This window comes from Balaenoptera ricei, chromosome 2, assembly GCF_028023285.1.
Source record: "Balaenoptera ricei isolate mBalRic1 chromosome 2, mBalRic1.hap2, whole genome shotgun sequence".
Lineage (NCBI taxonomy): Eukaryota > Metazoa > Chordata > Mammalia > Artiodactyla > Balaenopteridae > Balaenoptera > Balaenoptera ricei.
The window spans coordinates 188,052,720-188,073,090 of record NC_082640.1 but is presented as its reverse complement, the minus strand read 5'-3'; the positions used below and the strand labels follow the sequence as shown (position 1 = coordinate 188,073,090).

At 63.6% G+C, this 20,371-nt stretch overlaps 1 gene segment (V, D, J or C); it reads left to right on the top strand.

Moving 5' to 3' along the window:
* Positions 1-6,847: 6,847 nt before the first annotated feature.
* On the top strand, positions 6,848-12,923 carry LOC132360209 (immunoglobulin heavy constant gamma 1-like). The segment is given in 7 exon segments: positions 6,848-6,866; positions 7,901-8,227; positions 8,561-8,623; positions 8,766-9,095; positions 9,180-9,500; positions 11,102-11,235; positions 12,840-12,923. Coding segments are annotated over 7 exon segments (1,278 nt in total).
* Positions 12,924-20,371: the final 7,448 nt, after the last annotated feature.

The following is a 20,371-nucleotide window of genomic DNA, read 5'->3' as shown; positions in this document are numbered from 1 at the left end:
TGAGAGCTGTCTGGGGCTGGCCACCACCGTCCTCGAGAAGAAAGCTGGGAGCCGCAAAGGCAGGAGCCACAGGCACCAGGGAGAGGGCCGGCTGGCCAAGCACAGTGGAGGGCCCGGGCTGAGCCTCCTCCTGAGGGTAAAGAGCTGGAGAAGCCCACCCACAAGGGGCTCTGAAGTCCCATGGAAACGGGGCAGAGCGCATGAGCACACGTGACACAGGGCAGGACTCCTTCATATACAAAGAGCACTCAGCAACCAATGAAAAGAAAGAAATGTGAGCAGTGGGTCCTGCACCATAAGGAAAAACCGGGTGGCTTATTGGGTGGCCAATAACAGGACGAAAATGTTTCAATAATTGGAAAAGGGACAATAGGAGGAAACTAGGGGCGGTGAGTGACCCTCTTGGCCTCTTTGAGGACCTGTGAGCAGCTAAGACCATTCTTCAGGGCCCGGTGGCCTCCTTCCCAGCATACGAGTGCCCAGACTGTGTTGACAGGAGAGTCCACTTGTGGCGAAGGCCCTTCTGAGAGCCGCCATCTGCGCTGGGAGACCAGGCATCCCACGGACTCCGACACGGACCGTGCAGCCTGCTGGGGTCGGGCACAGAAAACCCAGCACTGGGCAACTCTGAGGCTTGTCCAGAGAGCCCGAGTGTTTGGTTCAAATAGAACATGAGAGGGGCAGTAGAGCACTTCACACAAGGTCAAGGGCGCAGCCCTGCTCTGCTCTGCCCCCTCACACCGACACTCCCTGGGGATCTGCTCCTGAGGCAGGCAGGATGCCCTGGGGATCTGTGCTGGGGGAGGTGGGAGTGTTGCCCACCAGAGTTCAGAGGCCCAGAAGGCTCAGGCGAGGGGCCTATTACCCAGGGTGCTGTGGGCCGAGCAGGCATATTCCCTCAGGAGGGTGGAGCTGTGACGGCCGGGATTCCCACTCTGCCCCTGGGTCCCTGGGCCCCACTCACCGCGCCCTACACCCCAAAATAATGCATCTCTGCTGCATCTGGACTCCCCAGGCCCTCTGAGACAGGAACCACCCAGAAGAAAAGGGAACTTCAGGAAGCAAGCCATGCCGCTGGGTTTCAGTCCTGTTCTTAGTGTTTGCAGGGTTGTGGGCAAGGAGTTCACACCTCCGGGGGCTGGGTACCAAGTCCTATAGGAAGCGGGGCTGCAGTCACAGAGCACAGCCCTGAGGAGCCACATGTGCCTGGGGCCGGAGCAGGGAGGGGCGCGGAGCCCTGGGCTGCAGGGGAGCGAGTCCACCACCCCAACCCTTGGTGAGTGGGGTCCGAGAGGATCAGGACAAGGGAGTGGAATGGGGGCCACGGAGGGAAGCCTGGCCTCGGGGACCCCACAGAGCGGCGGAAGCAGCCAAGCGGGCACGGGGAAGGCGGGCTGCCCAGGGGTCACAGTGCTGCCCCAGGGGTCACAGTGCTGGCCCAGGGGTCACAGTGCTGGCTCAGGGGTCACAGTGCTGGCTCAGGGGTCACAGTGCTGGCCCAGGGGTCACAGTGCTGGCTCAGGGGTCACAGTGCTGGCTCAGGGGTCACAGTGCTGGCCCAGGGGTCACAGTGCTGGCCCAGGGGTCACAGTGCTGGCTCAGGGGTCACAGTGCTGGCCCAGGGGTCACAGTGCTGGCTCAGGGGTCACAGTGCTGCCCCAGGGGTCACAGTACTGGCTCAGGGGTCACAGTGCTGCCCCAGGGGTCACAGTGCTGGCTCAGGGGTCACAGTGCTGGCCCAGGGGTCACAGTGCTGGCTCAGGGGTCACAGTGCTGGCCCAGGGGTCACAGTGCTGCCCCAGGGGTCACAGTGCTGGCCCAGGGGTCACAGTGCTGCCCCAGGGCAGGGACTAGGGAGCCCAGGGCAGGGGCGTGTCCACACCAACAGGGCTGGAAACTCAGGGGCGGCAGAGCTCGGCGGGGCTGCTGGGCCTTCGAGGAACATGACGGGCTGGGGGACGGGAGCCTGAGGGCTTCGCTTGGCCAGATGTGCTGCAGGCACAGGGCTGGGCTGGGGCTGAGGACGAGGCCAGGATGGGCAGGTGGGTCTGAGCGAGGACGGAGGGAGGACGCGGCTCGGCACAGGGGAAGGAAAGGCCCCCCCGGTGGCGGGGGGGTGGGGGGAGGCTGAGGGTCCTGTCCAGGACAGTGGAGCCGGCTTGAGCCCCAGGGCAGTGGCAGGCGGGCTGGCGGTGGGCTCTGGGCTGGGGCCGGGGCCCAGGGCAGCGGGAGCGCCGGGGGCACAGCAGGCAGGGCTGGCCGCACAGGGGCTGAGCCCGCAGCTCCACAGGCTACACGAGGGGCGAGCGGAGCCAGGGCCGGAGGGCCGGGAGCAGGGGCTGGGGGCCGGGAGCGGGCAGGCAGAGGGCAGGTGACCCGGCAACTGGAGGGAGAAGCGACCAGAGGAGGATCCCGGGGGTGGTGGGAGAGAGAAGAGGGTGAAGCTCGGCAGGCCAGGAGCTCCTCTGGGAGGGGCCCACGGTGGGACAGGGGCTCTGCCAGGGGAGAGGGGCCCGGAGACAGGGTGGGCACCTAGCGACTCCAGGGAACAGAGCTCAGCCCCGGGAAAGAAAGGAGTCAGGAGTGGAACTGCACTAGGGTGAGGGTGAGGGGGTGGGCCAGAGGGGCGCGGGTGCTGAGGGCCAGAGCTCCAGGGACAAGTGGCAGGGAGGCAGCAGGTGAGCTGGAAAGCAGGGGGTCAGGGGCTGCCTCAGGGGCTCTGGGGAGCAGGTAGAGCTAGTGTAGGTGAGCCCGGGGCTGGGAGGGTGGGGGGCTTCCCTGGAGCTTTGGGGGAGCAGGTAGAGCTAGTGTAGGTGAGCCCGGGGCTGGGAGGGCAGGGGGCTGCCTGGGAGCTTTGGGGGAGCAGGTAGAGCTTCTGCAGGTGAGACCGGGGATGGGAGGGCAGGGGGCTTCCCTGGAGCTTTGGGGGAGCAGGTAGAGCTAGTGTAGGTGAGCCCGGGGCTGGGAGGGCAGGGGGCTGCCTGGGAGCTTTGGGGGAGCAGGTAGAGCTAGTGTAGGTGAGCCTGGGGCTGGGAGGGCAGGGGGCTGCCTGGGAGCTTTGGGGGAGCAGGTAGAGCTAGTGTAGGTGAGCCCGGGGCTGGGAGGGCAGGGGGCTGCCTGGGAGCTTTGGGGGAGCAGGTAGAGCTAGTGTAGGTGAGCCTGGGGCTGGGAGGGCAGGGGGCTGCCTGGGAGCTTTGGGGGAGCAGGTAGAGCTAGTGTAGGTGAGCCCGGGGCTGGGAGGGAGGGGGGCTTCCCTGGAGCTTTGGGGGAGCAGGTAGAGCTAGTGTAGGTGAGCCCGGGACTGGGAGGGCAGGGGGCTGCCCTGGAGCTTTGGGGGAGCAGGTAGAGCTAGTGTAGGTGAGCCCGGGGCTGGGAGGGCAGGGGGCTTCCCTGGAGCTTTGGGGGAGCAGGTAGAGCTAGTGTAGGTGAGCCCGGGGCTGGGAGGGCAGGGGGCTGCCTGGGAGCTTTGGGGGAGCAGGTAGAGCTAGTGTAGGTGAGCCTGGGGCTGGGAGGGCAGGGGGCTGCCTGGGAGCTTTGGGGGAGCAGGTAGAGCTAGTGTAGGTGAGCCCGGGGCTGGGAGGGCAGGGGGCTGCCTGGGAGCTTTGGGGGAGCAGGTAGAGCTAGTGTAGGTGAGCCTGGGGCTGGGAGGGCAGGGGGCTGCCTGGGAGCTTTGGGGGAGCAGGTAGAGCTAGTGTAGGTGAGCCCGGGACTGGGAGGGAGGGGGGCTTCCCTGGAGCTTTGGGGGAGCAGGTAGAGCTAGTGTAGGTGAGCCCGGGGCTGGGAGGGTGGGGGGCTTCCCTGGAGCTTTGGGGGAGCAGGTAGAGCTTGTGTAGGTGAGCCCGGGGCTGGGAGGGCGGGGGGCTTCCCTGGAGCTTTGGGGGAGCAGGTAGAGCTAGTGTAGGTGAGCCCGGGGCTGGGAGGGCGGGGGGCTTCCCTGGAGATTTGGGGGAGCAGGTAGAGCTAGTGTAGGTGAGCCCGGGGCTGGGAGGGCAGGGGGCTGCCTGGGAGCTTTGGGGGAGCAGGTAGAGCTAGTGTAGGTGAGCCCGGGACTGGGAGGGCAGGGGGACTGCTCTGGAGCTATGGGGGAGCAGGTAGAGCTAGTGTAGGTGAGCCCGGGGCTGGGAGGGCGGGGGGTTCCCTGGAGCTTTGGGGGAGCAGGTAGAGCTAGTGTAGGTGAGCCCGGGGCTGGGAGGGCAGGGGGCTGCCCTGGAGCTTTGGGGGAGCAGGTAGAGCTAGTGTAGGTGAGCCCGGGGCTGGGAGGGCGGGGGGCTTCCCTGGAGCTTTGGGGGAGCAGGTAGAGCTAGTGTAGGTGAGCCCGGGGCTGGGAGGGCGGGGGGTTCCCTGGAGCTTTGGGGGAGCAGGTAGAGCTAGTGTAGGTGAGCCCGGGGCTGGGAGGGCAGGGGGCTGCCCTGGAGCTTTGGGGGAGCAGGTAGAGCTAGTGTAGGTGAGCCCGGGGCTGGGAGGGCGGGGGGCTTCCCTGGAGCTTTGGGGGAGCAGGTAGAGCTAGTGTAGGTGAGCCCGGGACTGGGAGGGCGGGGGGTTCCCTGGAGCTCTGGGGGAGCAGGTAGAGCTAGTGTAGGTGAGCCCGGGGCTGGGAGGGCAGGGGGCTGCCCGGGAGCTTTGGGGGAGCAGGTAGAGCTAGTGTAGGTGAGCCCGGGGCTGGGAGGGTGGGGGGCTTCCCTGGAGATTTGGGGGAGCAGGTAGAGCTAGTGTAGGTGAGCCCGGGGCTGGGAGGGCAGGGGGCTTCCCTGGAGCTTTGGGGGAGCAGGTAGAGCTAGTGTAGGTGAGCCCGGGGCTGGGAGGGCAGGGGGCTTCCCTGGAGATTTGGGGGAGCAGGTAGAGCTAGTGTAGGTGAGCCCGGGGCTGGGAGGGCGGGGGACTGCCCTGGAGCTTTGGGGGAGCAGGTAGAGCTAGTGTAGGTGAGCCTGGGGCTGGGAGGGCAGGGGGCTGCCTGGGAGCTTTGGGGGAGCAGGTAGAGCTAGTGTAGGTGAGCCTGGGGCTGGGAGGGCGGGGGGCTTCCCGGGAGCTTTTGGGGAGCAGGTAGAGTTAGTGTAGGTGAGCCCGGGGCTGGGAGCCCAGGGGGCTGCCCTGGAGCTATGGGGGAACAGGTAGAGCTAGTGTACGTGAGCCCGGGGCTGGGAGGGCAGGAGGCTTCCCTGGAGCTTTGGGGGAGCAGGTAGAGCTAGTGTAGGTGAGCCCGGGGCTGGGAGGGAGGGGGGCTTCCCTGGAGATTTGGGGGAGCAGGTAGAGCTAGTGTAGGTGAGCCCGGGACTGGGAGGGAGGGGGGCTTCCCTGGAGATTTGGGGGAGCAGGTAGAGCTAGTGTAGGTGAGCCCGGGACTGGGAGGGCAGGGGGCTGCCCTGGAGCTTTGGGGGAGCAGGTAGAGCTAGTGTAGGTGAGCCCGGGGCTGGGAGGGCAGGGGGCTTCCCGGGAGCTTTTGGGGAGCAGGTAGAGCTTGTGTAGGTGAGCCCGGGGCTGGGAGGCCAGGGGGCTGCCCTGGAGCTTTGGGGGAGCAGGTAGAGCTAGTGTAGGTGAGCCCGGGGCTGAGAGGGCAGGGGGCTGCCCGGGAGCTTTGGGGGAGCAGGTAGCGTTTCTGCAGCTGAGCAGGGTGGGTGGAAGGGTAAGAGGCTGCCCCAGGAGCTTTGGGGAAGCAGGTAGACCTTGTGCGGGTGAACAGGAGCCTGGGAGGGTATGGGGTTGCCCCGGGAGCTTTGGGGAGCAGGGAAAGCTTGTGCAGGTAAGCAGGGGTTTGGGAGGGCAGGTAGCTGTCCCCAGAGCTTTGGTGGAGCAGGTAGAGCTTCTGCAGCTGAGCAGTGGGGTGGGCGGGTAGGGGGCTGCCCGGGTGCTTTGGGGGAGCAGGTAGACCTTGTGCAGGTGAGCACGGGCCTGGGAGGGCAGGGGGCTGCCCTGGAGCTTTGGGGGAGCAGGTAGAGCTTCTGCAAGTGAGCCCGGGGCTGGGAGGGCAGGGGGCTTCCCGGGAGCATTGGGGGAGCAGTTAGAGTTTCTGCAGCTGAGCAGGGTGGGTGGAAGGCTAAGGGGCTGCCCCAGGAGCTTTGGGGAAGCAGGTAGACCTTGTGCAGGTGAACAGGAGCCTGGGAGGGGATGGGGCTGCCCCAGGAGCTTTGGGGAGCAGGGAGAGCTTGTGCAGGTAAGCAGGGGTTTGGGAGGACAGGTAGCTGTCCCCAGAGCTTTGGTGGAGCAGGTAGAGCTTGTGCAGGTGAGCATGGGGCTGGGTGAGCCGGGGGCTGCCCAAGAGCTTTAGGGTAGCAGGTGGAGCTTGTGTAGCTGAGCAGGGGCCTGGAGGGGCAGGGAGCTGCCCAGGAGCTTTGGGGAAGCAGGTAGACCTTGTGCAGGTGAACAGGAGCCTGGGAGGGGATGGGGCTCCCTGGGAGCTTTGGGGAGGAGGTAGAGCTTGTGCAGGTGAGCAATGGTTTGGGAGGCAGAGGGCTGCCCCGGAGCTTTGGGGAAGCAGGCAGAGCTTGTGCAGGTGAGCTCGGGGTGGGGAGGTAGGGTCCTGCCCAGGACCTCAGCAGACCAGGTACTGGGGTGAGCAGGTGAGTAGGCAAGTGTCATAGGGTGCAAGGGACAGCTGGTGCTGTGGGCCCAGTGCTCCAGGGACAGTGGGCAGTCTGACGCCAGGTGAGTAGATGACATGAGGATACAGCATCCCTGAGCTGAGCCCAGAGACCTGAGCCAAGGGGGCTGGGAGGGCAGGACGCAGGGCAGCTGGCAGTGGGGGCAGAGCAGGGAGTCCTACAGGAGATCGGGCTGGGGGTCCCCCTGGGGTGTTCTGAGGGCCCAGGGCCGGGGAGAAGGGGCACAAGGGCAGAGAGGACTCAGGCCTGAGATGGTGAACCGGAGCTCAGGTGGGAAGAGGCTAGACACTCGATGGGCAGGAAGCCCGGGCTCAGCTGAGAGGCCAGGACGAGGGGCTGGAGGCAGGTGAGGGAGCATCTGGGGGAGGGGAACCTGAGTGCACAGAGAAAGGAGAGCAGCCTTCCCACTAGAGCTCAGGGGGCTGGTAGGGAGGGTGCAGGGGGAGCTCAGGGGAGCAGGCGGGGGTGCGCAGGGGAGCAGGGGCCTGGGAGGCAGGGGCTGCCCCAGGTGCCCCAGAGTCAGGGGAAGAAAGGCCGAGGAAAAGTGAGCCCTGGTCTGCTGGGAGGGGCTTTGGGGATGGCAAGCCCGGGTGGAGAGGGGACCTGGGAGTGCAGGTCTCTGGGGCTGAAGGCACTCGGGCAGCCCTGAGGGGACCCGATGGGCCGCAGTTCTTGTACCCAGGGTCCCAACCCTGTTCCAGAAGACTGTAGGAGCTGGGACAGGAGGGGTGAACGTGCAAAAGCGAGGTGGGGTTGACAGGGCAGTGGACCTGGCAGAGGGGAAATGAGGGGCTCTTTCGGGGCTCAGACGGGTCTGCATATCTGGGCTGAGCAGACCAGGGTCAGAGGGGACAGGTCCAGCCGGGGAATGGGGCTTGGGGTGCTGGCACCCTGCAGGAAGAGAAGGCCAGGGGCAGTGCAAGGCTCCCAGAGATGCCGATGGGCAGAGCTGATCCAGAACACACGGGCCCTGGGTGGCAAAGAGCAGACCAGGACAAGGGGACAGGAGCAGGGCAGTGGGCTCAGGGAGCAATAGCCTCTGGTCAGGGCTCAGACCGACGGCCTGATCAGGCCAGACACCCACAGGAGGACTGGGGCCCCGGGGGGATCTAATCCAGGTGGTCACCCAGCACTGGCCCCCAGCGGTGTCTGGAGCCCACAGCTGCAGACGCAGAGACCTGGGGTGGGAGACAGCCATGCCGGGCCGCTGGTCTTCAGACACGCTGGAAGCACATGGTCGCTGGGCTCAATGGTGCCCCAGGCCTGCACACCTGATGCCCTGCCCGGGCCCTCGCAGGGGTGAGGCCCTGCCAGTCACATGGCCTCCTCTCTCACAGCCTCCACCACGGCCCCGGCAGTCTACCCTCTGGATTCCAGCTACGAGGACACAACTGGCTCCACAGTGGTCGTGGGCTGCCTGGTCTCGAACTACTTGCCTGAGCCAGTGACCGTGACCTGGAACTCGGGCACCCTATCCAGCGGTGTGCACACCTTCCCATCCGTCCTCGGGTCCTCGGGGCTGTACTCTCTCAGCAGCACTGTGACCGTGCCTGCCAGCACCTCGTCCGGCAAGACCTTCATCTGCAACGTAGCCCACCCGGCCAGCAGCACCAAGGTGGACAAGCACATCGGTGAGGGGACGGGCCGCAGGGAGGGTGTCCACTACGAGACAGGCCCGGGGTCAGCCCTCCCACCTGAACGCACCGCACACCAGGGATGGGGAATCCCGCCCAGGGTGTCACGGGAGGCCTGTCTCTCTCCCTCACCTCAAGTCTTCCCAGGCTCGGGGAGGGGGTCCTCTGGGCGTTTCCACCAGGTCCAGTGTGGGCACAGGCTGGACGCCTCCCCCAGCCCCTGGGCCCACAGAGGTGGGCACAGGTCTCACCTGCCAAAACCTGGCCTGCCCTAAGGCCAGCCCCAGGCCGTCCCCAACCCCGGTAACCTCCTGTCTGTTCTCTCTGCAGAGATCCATGGCCCCAAACCATACCCCAAGTGTCCTGAATGCCAGAAGTGTTCCAAATGTCCACGTAAGTCACCCGGCCTCATCCTCCGCCCCTCGGGGGTGGACCTCGCTGAGGAGCGGCCTTGGGGCTTGGGGGAGGGGGATGGATGGGTGCCCAAGAGGAGGTCCACCCAGGCGCTGACCACCCTCCGTGTCTCCCCGACCAGCCCCTGAGCTCCCAGGAGGACCGTCCGTCTTCATCTTCCCCCCGACACCCAGGGACACCCTCACAATATCCCAAATACCCAAGGTCACCTGCGTTGTGGTTGACATGGGCCACGAGGACCCCGATGTCGAGTTCTCCTGGTACGTGGACAACGTACAGGTGTACACGGCCAAGACGAGGCCAAGGGAGGAGCAGTTCAACAGCACCTACCGTGTGGTCAGCACCCTGCCCATTCAGCACCAGGACTGGCTGAAGGGAAAGGAGTTCAAGTGCAAGGTCAACAACGAAGGTCTCCCGGCCCCCATCGTGAGGACCATCTCCAAGGCCAAAGGTGGGTCAGGTGGACGGGCGCAGGAGGGTCCCTGGGGGCCAATAGCAGTGACCATCGTGCTAACAGCCATGCCTCTCCCCACAGGGCAGCCCTGGGAGCCGCAGGTGTACATACTGGCCCCACCGCAGGAGGAGCTGGCCAAGAGCTCGGTCAGCTTAACCTGCATGGTCACCGGCTTCTACCCGGGCGACATCGACGTGGAGTGGCAGAGAAATGGGCTGCTGGAGTCAGAGAGCAAGTACGGCACGACCCCACCCCAGCTGGACGCCGACGGGTCCTTCTTCCTGTACAGCAAGCTCAGGGTAGACAAGAGGAGCTGGCAGCAGGGAGACACCTACACGTGTGTAGTTTTGCACGAGGCTCTGCACAATCACAACACGCAGAAGTCCATCTCCCAGTCTCCGGGTAAATGAGCCCCACGGCACTGTCGCCCCAGCCAGCCCTCCCTCCCCTTGGGCTCTCAGGGTCCAGCGAGGACGCCTGAGCCCCAGCCCTGTGTACATTCCTCCCGGGCGCCATGAAATAAAGCACCCAGCGCCGCCCTGGGACCCCGCACTGCTGTCATGGTTCTTTCCGAGCAGAGCCCCGGGGCACGCCGGGCCTGCGTTGGGGCAGGGGGGACCCGGCTCTGGGTCACACTTGTCACCACCAGTGCGCGAGGGCTGATCCCACTCAGGGCCAGACCCAGAGTGTGCGGGTCTGCGCAGGCCGCTTGGGGGCTGCCCGAGGCCGGGGAGGGCCCCTCCCGGAGGCGACAGCTGCTCTGGCCGCCCTCTGCCCAGCAGCTGCTGGGGCTGGAGTGTGTGCCCGGAACGGGAGAAGCCCACCAGAGACCCTCAGAGAATGAGTGCCCACTTCTTCCCGCCCCTGTTCCAGCCCAAGCTGTGGGACACTGGCCGTCCTCGTCCCCACCTTCCTGTCCCTGGCTCCAGGGTCCGCGTGCCAGCTCTGTGCCCTCACGGGGGCCACACGCGGCCCGGGGTGGGTGGACGGCCCTGCTGCACCGTCGGGCACGGGAGATCAGCCCCCCCCCCCACTCAGGCCAGGTGGCTCTGCCCTGCTTGTCCCTGCCAGGGGCCAGGCCTGTGCACTCGTGGGGACACTCATCCCTGTGCCCATAAGGGGCTGAGGCAAGCGGCCCTGAGTGCCCAGGGAGGGACCGTCCAGACGCATCCGTGGACACTGAGCCCAGAGCCATTGGAAACGAGCCCCCCACTGAGCCACACCAGCCCACACACCACCGCCTTCATCCACATGCACTCACCTGCCCGCGTACACGCGTGTGCAGGGCACCCACCACACACACCCACGCGCGTGCACACACGCGGGCCTTGCACACGGGCCCTCCCACAGGGCAGCCGCACAGACCCACACCCGACCACAGAGCTGGGTCTCATGAGTCCTCGCCGTAGACCCCAGCCTGGTCCCCACCCTCCAACGCCCATGGGCTGCTCAGCGGCCCCTCCCCACACTGACCGCACTGACCACCTCCGTCACCCATCCCTCCTCTTCCCTGGGGCACCGACACCGCCTGCCGAACAGGCCAAAATCCTCCCACAGCCCCCTCGTCCCGGCACTCCCAGCCCCGCGGGCACAGGGACAGAGCCCAGCACTGTCCTGCCCCTTCCCTGGGGCAGGGCCCACGGCCCACGTGCTCTGCTGACCCTCCCGCCCTCCGGGTCTGGCCCCAGGGGGCGAGGAGGCCGGGGCCTGAGCCACTGTCCTGCGGGGGGTCCGGGCACCCTCCCCCCAAGGGCCCCAGCTCAGCTCACAGCACAGGACAGGGAGCAGGACCCACTGGCCAGGCCGAGACTGGGGCCCAGGCTGGAGGAATGGGGGGCTGGGCCTGGTGCCCAGCGACTGTCCTCAGGTGCCTCTGGCCCGGCCCACCTGGGGCATCCCGCCACCACCCCGCCACAATGGGAGCCGCGCTGCGAGGCCCCGATGACCCCACCCCTGCCCCCCGGGGGCAGGCACAGCACTGACCCCCCCCCCTCCCTGTGCAGAACTGCTCCTAGAGGAGGAGACCTGTGCTGATGCCCAGGACGGGGAGCTGGACGGGCTGTGGACGACCATCTCCATCTTCATCACCCTCTTCCTGCTCAGCGTGTGCTACAGCGCCACCGTGACCCTCTTCAAGGTGGGCGGGCCGGCCCTGCTGTGCCCTCGCTGTCACCACTGTGTCTCCAACTGTCCCCTGTCCCCTTACTGTCCCCCACTGTCCCCTCACTGTCCCTCACCTTCCCTCACTGTCCCTCACGGTCCCTCACTGTCCCCCACTGTCCCCCACTGTCCCTCACGGTACCCCACTGCCCCCACTGTCCCCTCACTGTCCCTCACGGTCCCTGACTGTCCCCCACTATCCATCACTGTCCCCCACTGTCCCTCACTGTCCCTCACCTTCCCTCACTGTCCCTCACTGTCGCTCATGGTCCCTCAATGCCCCCACTGTCCCCTCACTGTCCTTCATGGTTCCTCACTGTCCCCCACTGTCCCCCACTGTCCCTCACTGTCTCCTCACTGTCCCTCACTGTCCCTCACCTTCCCTCACTGTCCCTCACGGTCCCTCACTGTCCCCCACTGTCCCTCACTGTCCCTCACTGCCCCCACTGTCCCCTCACTTTCCCTCACCTTCCCTCACTGTCCCTCATGGTCCCTCACGGTCCCCCACTGTCTCCTCACTGTCCCTCACTGTCTCCTCACTGTCCCTCACTGTTCCTCACTGTCCCTCACTGTCTCCTCACTGTCCCCCACTGTCCCCTCACTGTCCCGCACCTTCCCTCACTGTCCCTCACGGTCTCTCACGGTCCCTCACTACCCCCCACTGTTGCTCACGGTCCCTCACTGTGCCCCACTGTCCCTCACGGTCCCTCACTGCCCCCTACTGTCCTTTATGGTCCCCCACTGCCCCCACTTTCCCTCACAGTCCCCCATTGTCCCTCACTGTCCCCCACTGTCTCTAACTGTCCCTCACGGTCCCTCACTGCCCCCTACTGTCCTTTATGGTCCCCCACTGCCCCCACTTTCCCTCACAGTCCCCCATTGTCCCTCACTGTCCCTCACTGTCGCCCACTGTCTCTAACTGTCCCTCACGGTCCCTCACTGTCCCCCACTGTCCCTCATGGTCCCTCACTGTCCCCCTTTGTCCCTCACTGTCCCCCACTGTCCCTCACTGTCCCTCACGGTCCCTCACTGCCCCCCACTGTTGCTCACAGTCCCTCACTGTCCCACACTGTCCCTCACGGTCCCTCACAGCGCTCCACTGTCCCTCACGGTCCCCCACTGCCCCCACTTTCCCTCACTGTCCCCCATTGTCCCTCACTGTCCCTAACTGTCCCTCATGGTTCCTCACTCTCCCCCACTGTACCCCACTGTCCCTCACAGTGCCTCACTGTCCCCCACTGTTCCTCACTGTCCCTCACTGTCCCTCACTTTCCCTCACTTTCTCCTCACTGTCCCTCACTGTCCCTCACGGTCCCTCACTGTCCCCCACTGTCCATCACTGTCCCTCACGGTCCCTCACTGTCCCTCATCATCCCCTCACTCTCCCCTCACCTTCCCTCACTGTCCCTCACTGTCCCCTTACTGTCCCCTCACTGTCCCCCACTCTCCCTCACTGTCCCCATCATGTCCTCATGTCCACCCTGGAAACCCTCGCTGTCCGTCGGCCCGGGGATGAGGGGACAGGCCCTGGGGGTTGGCCCAGGTGGGTTCCAGCCTGCACTCACCCCTGCCGCCCCTCAGGTGAAGTGGATCTTCTCGTCGGTGGTGGAGCTGAAGCAGACGATCGTCCCCGACTACAGAAACATGATCGGGCAGGGCGCCTAGCGCTCACTACGTGCTGCGTCCAGGGCCACCCCGGACCGGGGCAGGACCACGTCCATCGCCTTGTGCCGCTCAGCCTGCGCCAGGCCTGCCCCTCCGCCTGCTGACCTCGCCAGCCTCTGAGCTCACGAGTACCCTCGCCTGCACCCCCGGCCTCTGGCCTCGTGGCCACCACGACCTGCCCCCCACCCCACTCACAGACCCGAGTGGACAGCAGGTGATGCCCAACCTGAGCTGATGTCCCCGCAGGACACCTCCGGGACCCCAGGGACCACCGGGAACGCCCGGCTCGGCGTGGAGGTCCCCCTGGAGGAGGAGGAGGCCGGCCTCCCGGGCTTCTGCACAGGGCCCACCGCCTGCATCTTGTCCCAGCCGGGCTCCAGACGCAGGGTCCCGGGAGGACGGCCTGTGTCAGAAGCTGGAGGGGAACCGCCCCCCTCAGCGCCCGCCTCTCCCAGCAGGAGAGCTTCTGCTGGTGCCGCTAGTGGTCCCTCCGGTCACCTCCACCGAGGACGCTGCTCAGAGCAGGGCCTGGGCCCGAGGCCGCTGCAGGAGCCCCAGCGCGGGAGGCAGTGAGGTCCAGCCAGACCGGCCTCCCGGAGAGGGCCCTGCTGACCTGGTGCCCCGCGGGCTGAGCTGGAGGGGCTCCCGGAGAAGAGGGCAGAAGGCGCGGCCAGCGCATCCTGCAGCCAAAGGCCTGAGTCACGTACAGCAGGAGCTCCGCCTGCACCGGGCTGGGGGTGAGAGGCGCGACCCCCGTAGGGCCAGCCTCCGGGCCCGGTACCAACTCTCCGCCTCTGGCGAAACACGCGCTCAGCATCCGCGTCGGAGAGGCCGCCCCCCGGGTGGGAAGGAAGGTCCACGTCATCGCAGCGTGGGGGGCTGGTCTCCGTTTTAAATGCTGGAGCCCACCGATGCTCTTTGCCGTCTCTTCATTTTCTTAATGACAATAAAGCGTTCTTTACAGTCGCCTAGCTCGCTGAGAAGTCTCCCTAGGTTAACACGCCTCCTACCCTCGAGAAGTCCACAGCCTGCCTCCCCCACACCACTGCCCAAGCCTGGGCGTCCCGCCTGGCCTGTGGGCGCAGGGGCGAGCCAGGGTCCTGGGGGAGCCACAGGGAAGTCGCACGCGTTGGGTGTGTCCGCACAGGAGGCTGTAACAGACACCACAGGGGCCTTTGACGACAGACATCACTGTCTGACGCCCTGGAGGCTGGAATCCCAGATCCGGGAGGTGCAGGGCTGGCTTCTCCTGAGGCCTGTCTCCGTGCCATGTAGACGCCGTCTTCTCCCGTGTCCTCACGTGGTCGTCCCTCTGTACGTGTCTCTGTCCTAATGTCCTCCTCTTATAAGGACGCCAGTCAGACTGGATTAGGGCACACCCTAGAGACCCCAGTTTACATCATCACCTCTTTACAGACCCCATCTCCAAATACAGTTACATTCTGAGGTCCTGGGGTCCGGGCTTCAAGACTGGAATTTGGGGACACAATTCAGCCCAAAACAGCCGAGCTGAGTGCCAGAAAGGAGGACCAGGAGGGAACGCCAGGAAGCCAGGCCAGGGGGGGCAGCGGTGGGGAGGGGCTGTCAAAGGGGAGCAGAGCCAGACCAGGCTCACCGCTCAGGACAGACTGGGCAGTGAGAAGGACCGCAGGAGGCGAGGGGGTCCGGGTGGCACTGAACTCAGCTGGCTGCACAGAGGTGACCCGTGTGTCACAGGAGGCGCAGGAGTGGGGCTCCAGGGGCTCCGGCGAGGGACCAGGAAGGGTGGCCGTGCAGATGCAGTGAAGCTGCTGTGTCCGCCGGCCGGCAAGGGTGCAGGGGCGGGTCAGGACTCCGCCGTCACAGAGACCAGGGATCAAAGCCCCGTCCCTCCTGGCGATGCCACCTCAGAGCAGACACAGCCCTCCCCAGAGGGCAGAGTCAGGATCCACAGCTGTCGGCCCTTCTCAGTAAAAGCTCCACGAAAGGGGGCCGGGGCCTGGGTCGGGGGCTGGCCGTGCTGGGCTCCCTCAGCCCAGCGGTTCAGGGGGGCTGGCTCATCCCGGGGACGCGGCCTTTCGCCGCGGGAAGCCACGCGTGTGTTTGTTGCAGCCTAGCAGGGCGAGGGGAGGAGGCCGCCCCTCGACAGCCCCAGGCCGAGGCCCAGCAGGACAGCGGCCCAGACCGGGAGCCGGAGTCTGGTCAGCATGGACGCTGCGGCCCAAGGCCGTCCGATGTGCCGCTCCAGCTTCCTGTGGGGGAGACAGAGACAGACAGAGGCAGAGACAGAGAGAATGGTCTGCAGGGAAGGGGCTGCATCGCTCAGGGGGCCCTGCACCAAACGGGGAGGCCGGGAGGGGCGGCAAACAGGACGGCCGAGGGTGGACAGCCGCGTCCAGGAGAACATCTGGCCCTCGGGCACCCCGCCAGGCACGCTGGGCACGCTGGCACAGGGCCCCCTCTGCCTGCTGGGCTCCGCGGGGGCTCCAGGCGACGGGCCTGGGGGTCACCCCACACCCTGCCTTTCCCTCCCCCAAACGTGTAACCAAGAAGCTGAACTTGCCTGAGGACAGCACAGCCTGCCCAGCCCTGGGCCCTGCCCCTCACTTCTATCCCCCAGACCAACGATCAGCCGCTAGCCGGCCCGCCCCGCCCCGCAGGAACGCCAGGGTGGTCACACGAGGGCCGGTCCCATGGCCTCCTAGCTGAACACCGTCCCTGGCACGGCTGCCTCTGGGCCCCTCGAGAGCTGCCCCACACTGGGCCCCAGGGCTCCCACCCTCGCCCCCCAGCAGTGCCGCACCACACGACATCCCTCACCTCTCCATGCCCCCCAAGCACGCCGAAGCCCAGTGGCCGACGCCTGCCCTTGAGCCCCTCGGGCTGCACCTGTGTGAGCCTGAGGTCAGCCTCCCGCTGCGTCCTGACCCCTGGAGCCCCCCAGACCATGAGCTCCACAGACACCTGCCAGTGCCTCACCTCGCCACCACACACCTCCATCTGTGTCTTACACAAACACACGGGCGCCCAGAGGTTCCAGCTCAGCCCCAAGGTCGAAGGCGACAAGGGGGCCCACCTATCACAGCCCCACACCACCCCACTTTGGGGCAAGTCCCAGAAGAGCATCTGTTCCCTCCACAGAGAGGCCTGGGCTGGGCGTGGCTGCTGACCACCCCAGGCTTCTCCCAGGCCCCTGGGCTTGGGCCCATACCGGCTCTGACTGAACAACCCCTGAAACACAGTGACGGCCTGGAGCCCATGGCCCAGCCCACGCTGGAGCCCAGAGCCAAATCTAGGACTCAGAGTCCCAACCAGCCCAATCCAGCATCTGAGTCCAGCCCAGCCAAGCCAAGGGCTCACTCCCCAGGCTCAGTCCCGCCCTCCGTGCCCCCAGGTCCAAGGGCACTGCCCCCCATGCCCTGCTCCTGTCCCGTGCCCACCCTCCCTGCTGTCCACCCCCAGGCCCCATTCGTGCAGAATGAGGCTGCAGAGCAGACCTTCCGGGGAGGGGCCAGGGCAGTTTTCAGGGCTGCGGGCAGGGCCCTAGGCTGTGAGGCAGGGTCCCACAGCAAAAGGCGCTTCCCAAGGGGTCCGCAGTGTGGCCAAATCAGCCCTGCAGCACGCAGCCCGTCCCCCGTGCCCTCGTCCCGACGCAGGAGATAGACGGGCTCCAGGCTGAGCAGCTGCAATCACTCTCCTGCTGACACTTCGAGGTGATTGGCCAGAGACCACCTGGAAAACTGTCCCCGTGTAAGCAACCTAAGCCACCCCTGCGGCACGTGACTCGCTCCAAGTTTCCCGTGTGCTCTTCCACTCGTACCTTCCTTCTAGTAAACACTGTCTCTATTTCACAATCTTGGTCTCTTTCCTAAATTCTTTCTTCAAAGAAACAAGACAGACATCCATCTTCCACCTGATCCACTGCCAGAATCAGGTCGACCTCTCTCTCTTTACTTTTCCTTGTAAAGTTCCTTTAAGTAAAGAACCCCATGCCACCTGAGCGTACCTTGGGGGAGGTGCCTGTGGTCCCTTGGGAGCAGGAGGTGCCCCCCCCCCGAGGACGTGGACAAGGGGCCAGAGGGAAGGGGGCAGAGGGCAGCTCTGGGCCCCGAGGACCCAAGTGTCCAGCCAGGCTCCACCTCAAGAGTCCTTCAATACCCACAGAGACCCCGGTTCAGGCTCCACCACGCCTGCGCCACTGGCCTCCAGCCCAGACTCACTGCCCCTGTCCGCACAAAGGTAAAAGCAAAAATTCCACTCCCTGTGGGCAAACCCTGAGGGGCTCATTCAGTGGTCAGTGCAGGAGGCCGCAGGAACACAGCTGCACAAGCACCAGGATGGAGGCTGGCATCAGCCTCCTGGGGCCATAGTCACCACCCACTGAGCTCACGCAGACAGGCCAGTCCTCAGGCCCCATCCCACCAGCCAGCCTGGACGTCCCGATGAACAAGTGAGAGCTGTCTGGGGCTGGCCACCACCGTCCTCGAGAAGAAAGCTGGGAGCCGCAAAGGCAGGAGCCACAGGCACCAGGGAGAGGGCCGGCTGGCCAAGCACAGTGGAGGGCCCGGGCTGAGCCTCCTCCTGAGGGTAAAGAGCTGGAGAAGCCCACCCACAAGGAGCTCTGAAGTCCCATGGAAACGGGGCAGAGCGCATGAGCACATGTGACACAGGGCAGGACTCCTTCATATACAAAGAGCACTCAGCAACCAATGAAAAGAAAGAAATGTGAGCAGTGGGTCCTGCACCATAAGGAAAAACCGGGTGGCTTATTGGGTGGCCAATAACAGGAAGAAAATGTTTCAATAATTGGAAAAGGTACAATAGGAGGAAACTAGGGGCGGTGAGTGACCCTCTTGGCCTCTTTGAGGACCTGTGAGCAGCTAAGACCATTCTTCAGGGCCCGGTGGCCTCCTTCCCAGCATACGAGTGCCCAGACTGTGTTGACAGGAGAGTCCACTTGTGGCGAAGGCCCTTCTGAGAGCCGCCATCTGCGCTGGGAGACCAGGCATCCCACGGACTCCGACACGGACCGTGCAGCCTGCTGGGGCAGGCACAGAAAACCCAGCACTGGGCAACTCTGAGGCTTGTCCAGAGAGCCCGAGTGTTTGGTTCAAATAGAACATGAGAGGGGCAGTAGAGCACTTCACACAAGGTCAAGGGCGCAACCCTGCTCTGCTCTGCCCCCTCACACCGACACTCCCTGGGGATCTGCTCCTGAGGCAGGCAGGATGCCCTGGGGATCTGTGCTGGGAGGGTGGGGAGATGCATTGTGATGTAAGCTGGATGCTGCGGAGAGGTGCACTGGGGACCTGTGCTGGGGCGGGGGAGGGGAGATGCACGGGATAAATCCCAAGGGGGCCTCATGAACATTCTCATTCACAAGACACTAGGCCAGGGCTGTGGTGGGATACTCAGTTTACACCTGTACCTGGCCAACCGTATATAAAGATGGAACTCTGACCCAAGAATGCAGCCAACAGCCCAGGACACCCAGGCACCATCACAGGATCCAGCCCAGGAAGCAGCCTTCTCCCTCCATGCTAACCTAAACCTAACCCTCTGTGCTAGACCTGCAGGAAGTCAGACCTGTATCTCGAGTGACAGCCCAGGAAGCCCTACCACTGCCCTGTGACATCCTTCCCACGGGCGGGGCTTGATCAATAACCCACGGCTTCCATGGTCTTTGTCCTCGCTTCTGACTGAGGACCAGTCAGAGAAAACCGGGTGTGCCCCAGCCATCACAGGGGTGCCTGCGTCTTGTCGGCCGTCCAGCTTCCCCAGCCCCGCAGCCCCCATCAGGACGCCGGAGGCACTCTTTTTTCCTATAAAGAAGCTTTCTATACACAGAAAATATCTTAACATGCTAACACACACATGATATAATAAGTATGTTATAGGCCCTTACATGGGCATAGTGTTATATGTATACAGTAACAATTAAGCCACATACGCATAATAAAGCCTCAAAGCCACCCACTCTCCTGCTGCCCGAGTCCCTGCCCAGCCAGCTGGGCACGGCTCCCTGGCTGCAGCAGCTCAGCATAAACAGCCTCTGCTTTTCCCGTTAAAACATTTCCAGTGTTTTAGGAGACACAAGGCCTCGTGACAATAGCTCAGGGTCACAGTGACAAACAGCCCCAAATGCATCCCGAGACCTGGACACAACAGGGACAAAGGTGAAGCTGGCATTCGGGCCTGGGCAGGGAGGTGATCGCCCATGGAAATGAGCAGAGAAGGGGTTGGCAGGACGGCCACGGGGCCAGAGCAGCACCATGGCAGGGAGCGCCGTGCTTGACCGCCGTGCTAGACCACGGTGCTCTACCGCGCAGAGACGGATGCTGACAGAGGGCCCCGCCCTCCTCTTCCTCACAGGACTGGCCACACAGCCGGGCCTGCAGGCACCCTGAAGGGCACCCAAGCCACACCACGAGGAGTGTCGGGGCATTTCTTTTTTTTTTTTTTATTGAAATATAATTGATTTACAATGCTGTGTTAGTTTCAGTTGTACAGCAAAGTGATTCCGTTATACATATACATGTATCTATTCCAGATTCTTTTCCCTTATAGGTTATTATCTATTCTATATAGAGTAGTGAGTATATGTTAATCCCAAACTCCTAATTTATCCCTCCCCTCCCCTCTCCCCTTTGGTATCCATAAGTTTGTTTTCTATGTCTGTGAAGTCTATGACTGTTTTGTATGTAAGTTCATTTGTATCATTTTTTTTAGATTCCGCATATGAGTGATATCATATGGTATTTGTCTTTCTCTGTCTGACTAACTTCACTTGGTAATGTAATCTGTAGGTCCATCCACGCTGCTGCAAATGGCATTATTTCATTCCTTATTATGGCTGAGTAATATTCCATTGTATATACGTACCACCTCTTCTTTATCCATTCGTCTGTCGATGGGCATTTAGGTTGCTTCCATGTCCTGGCTATTGTAAACAGTGTTGCAATGAACACTGCGGTGCATGCATCTTTTTGAATTATGGTTTTCCTGGATATATCTCCAGGAGTGGGATTGCTGGATCATATGGTAGCTCTATTTTTAGGTTTTTGAGGAACCTCCATACTGTTCTCCATAGTGGCTGTATCAATTTTCATTCCCACCAACAGTGTAGAAGAGTTCCCTTTTCTCCACACCCTCTCCAGCATTATTGTTTGTATAGTTTTTGATGATGGCCCTTCTGACCGGTGACAGGTGGTACCTCATTGTACTTTGATTTGCATTTCTCTAATAATTAGCAATGTTGAACATCTCTTCATGTGCCTTTTGGCCATCTGTATGTCTTCTTTGCAGAAATGTCTATTTAGATACTCTGCCCATTTTTCTATTGGGCTGTTCATTTGTTTTTTATATTGAGTCGTATGAGCTGTATATACATTTTGGAGATTAATCTCTTATTGGTTGCATGGTTTGCAAATATTTGCTCCCAATCTGTAGGTTATCTTTTTGTTTTGTGT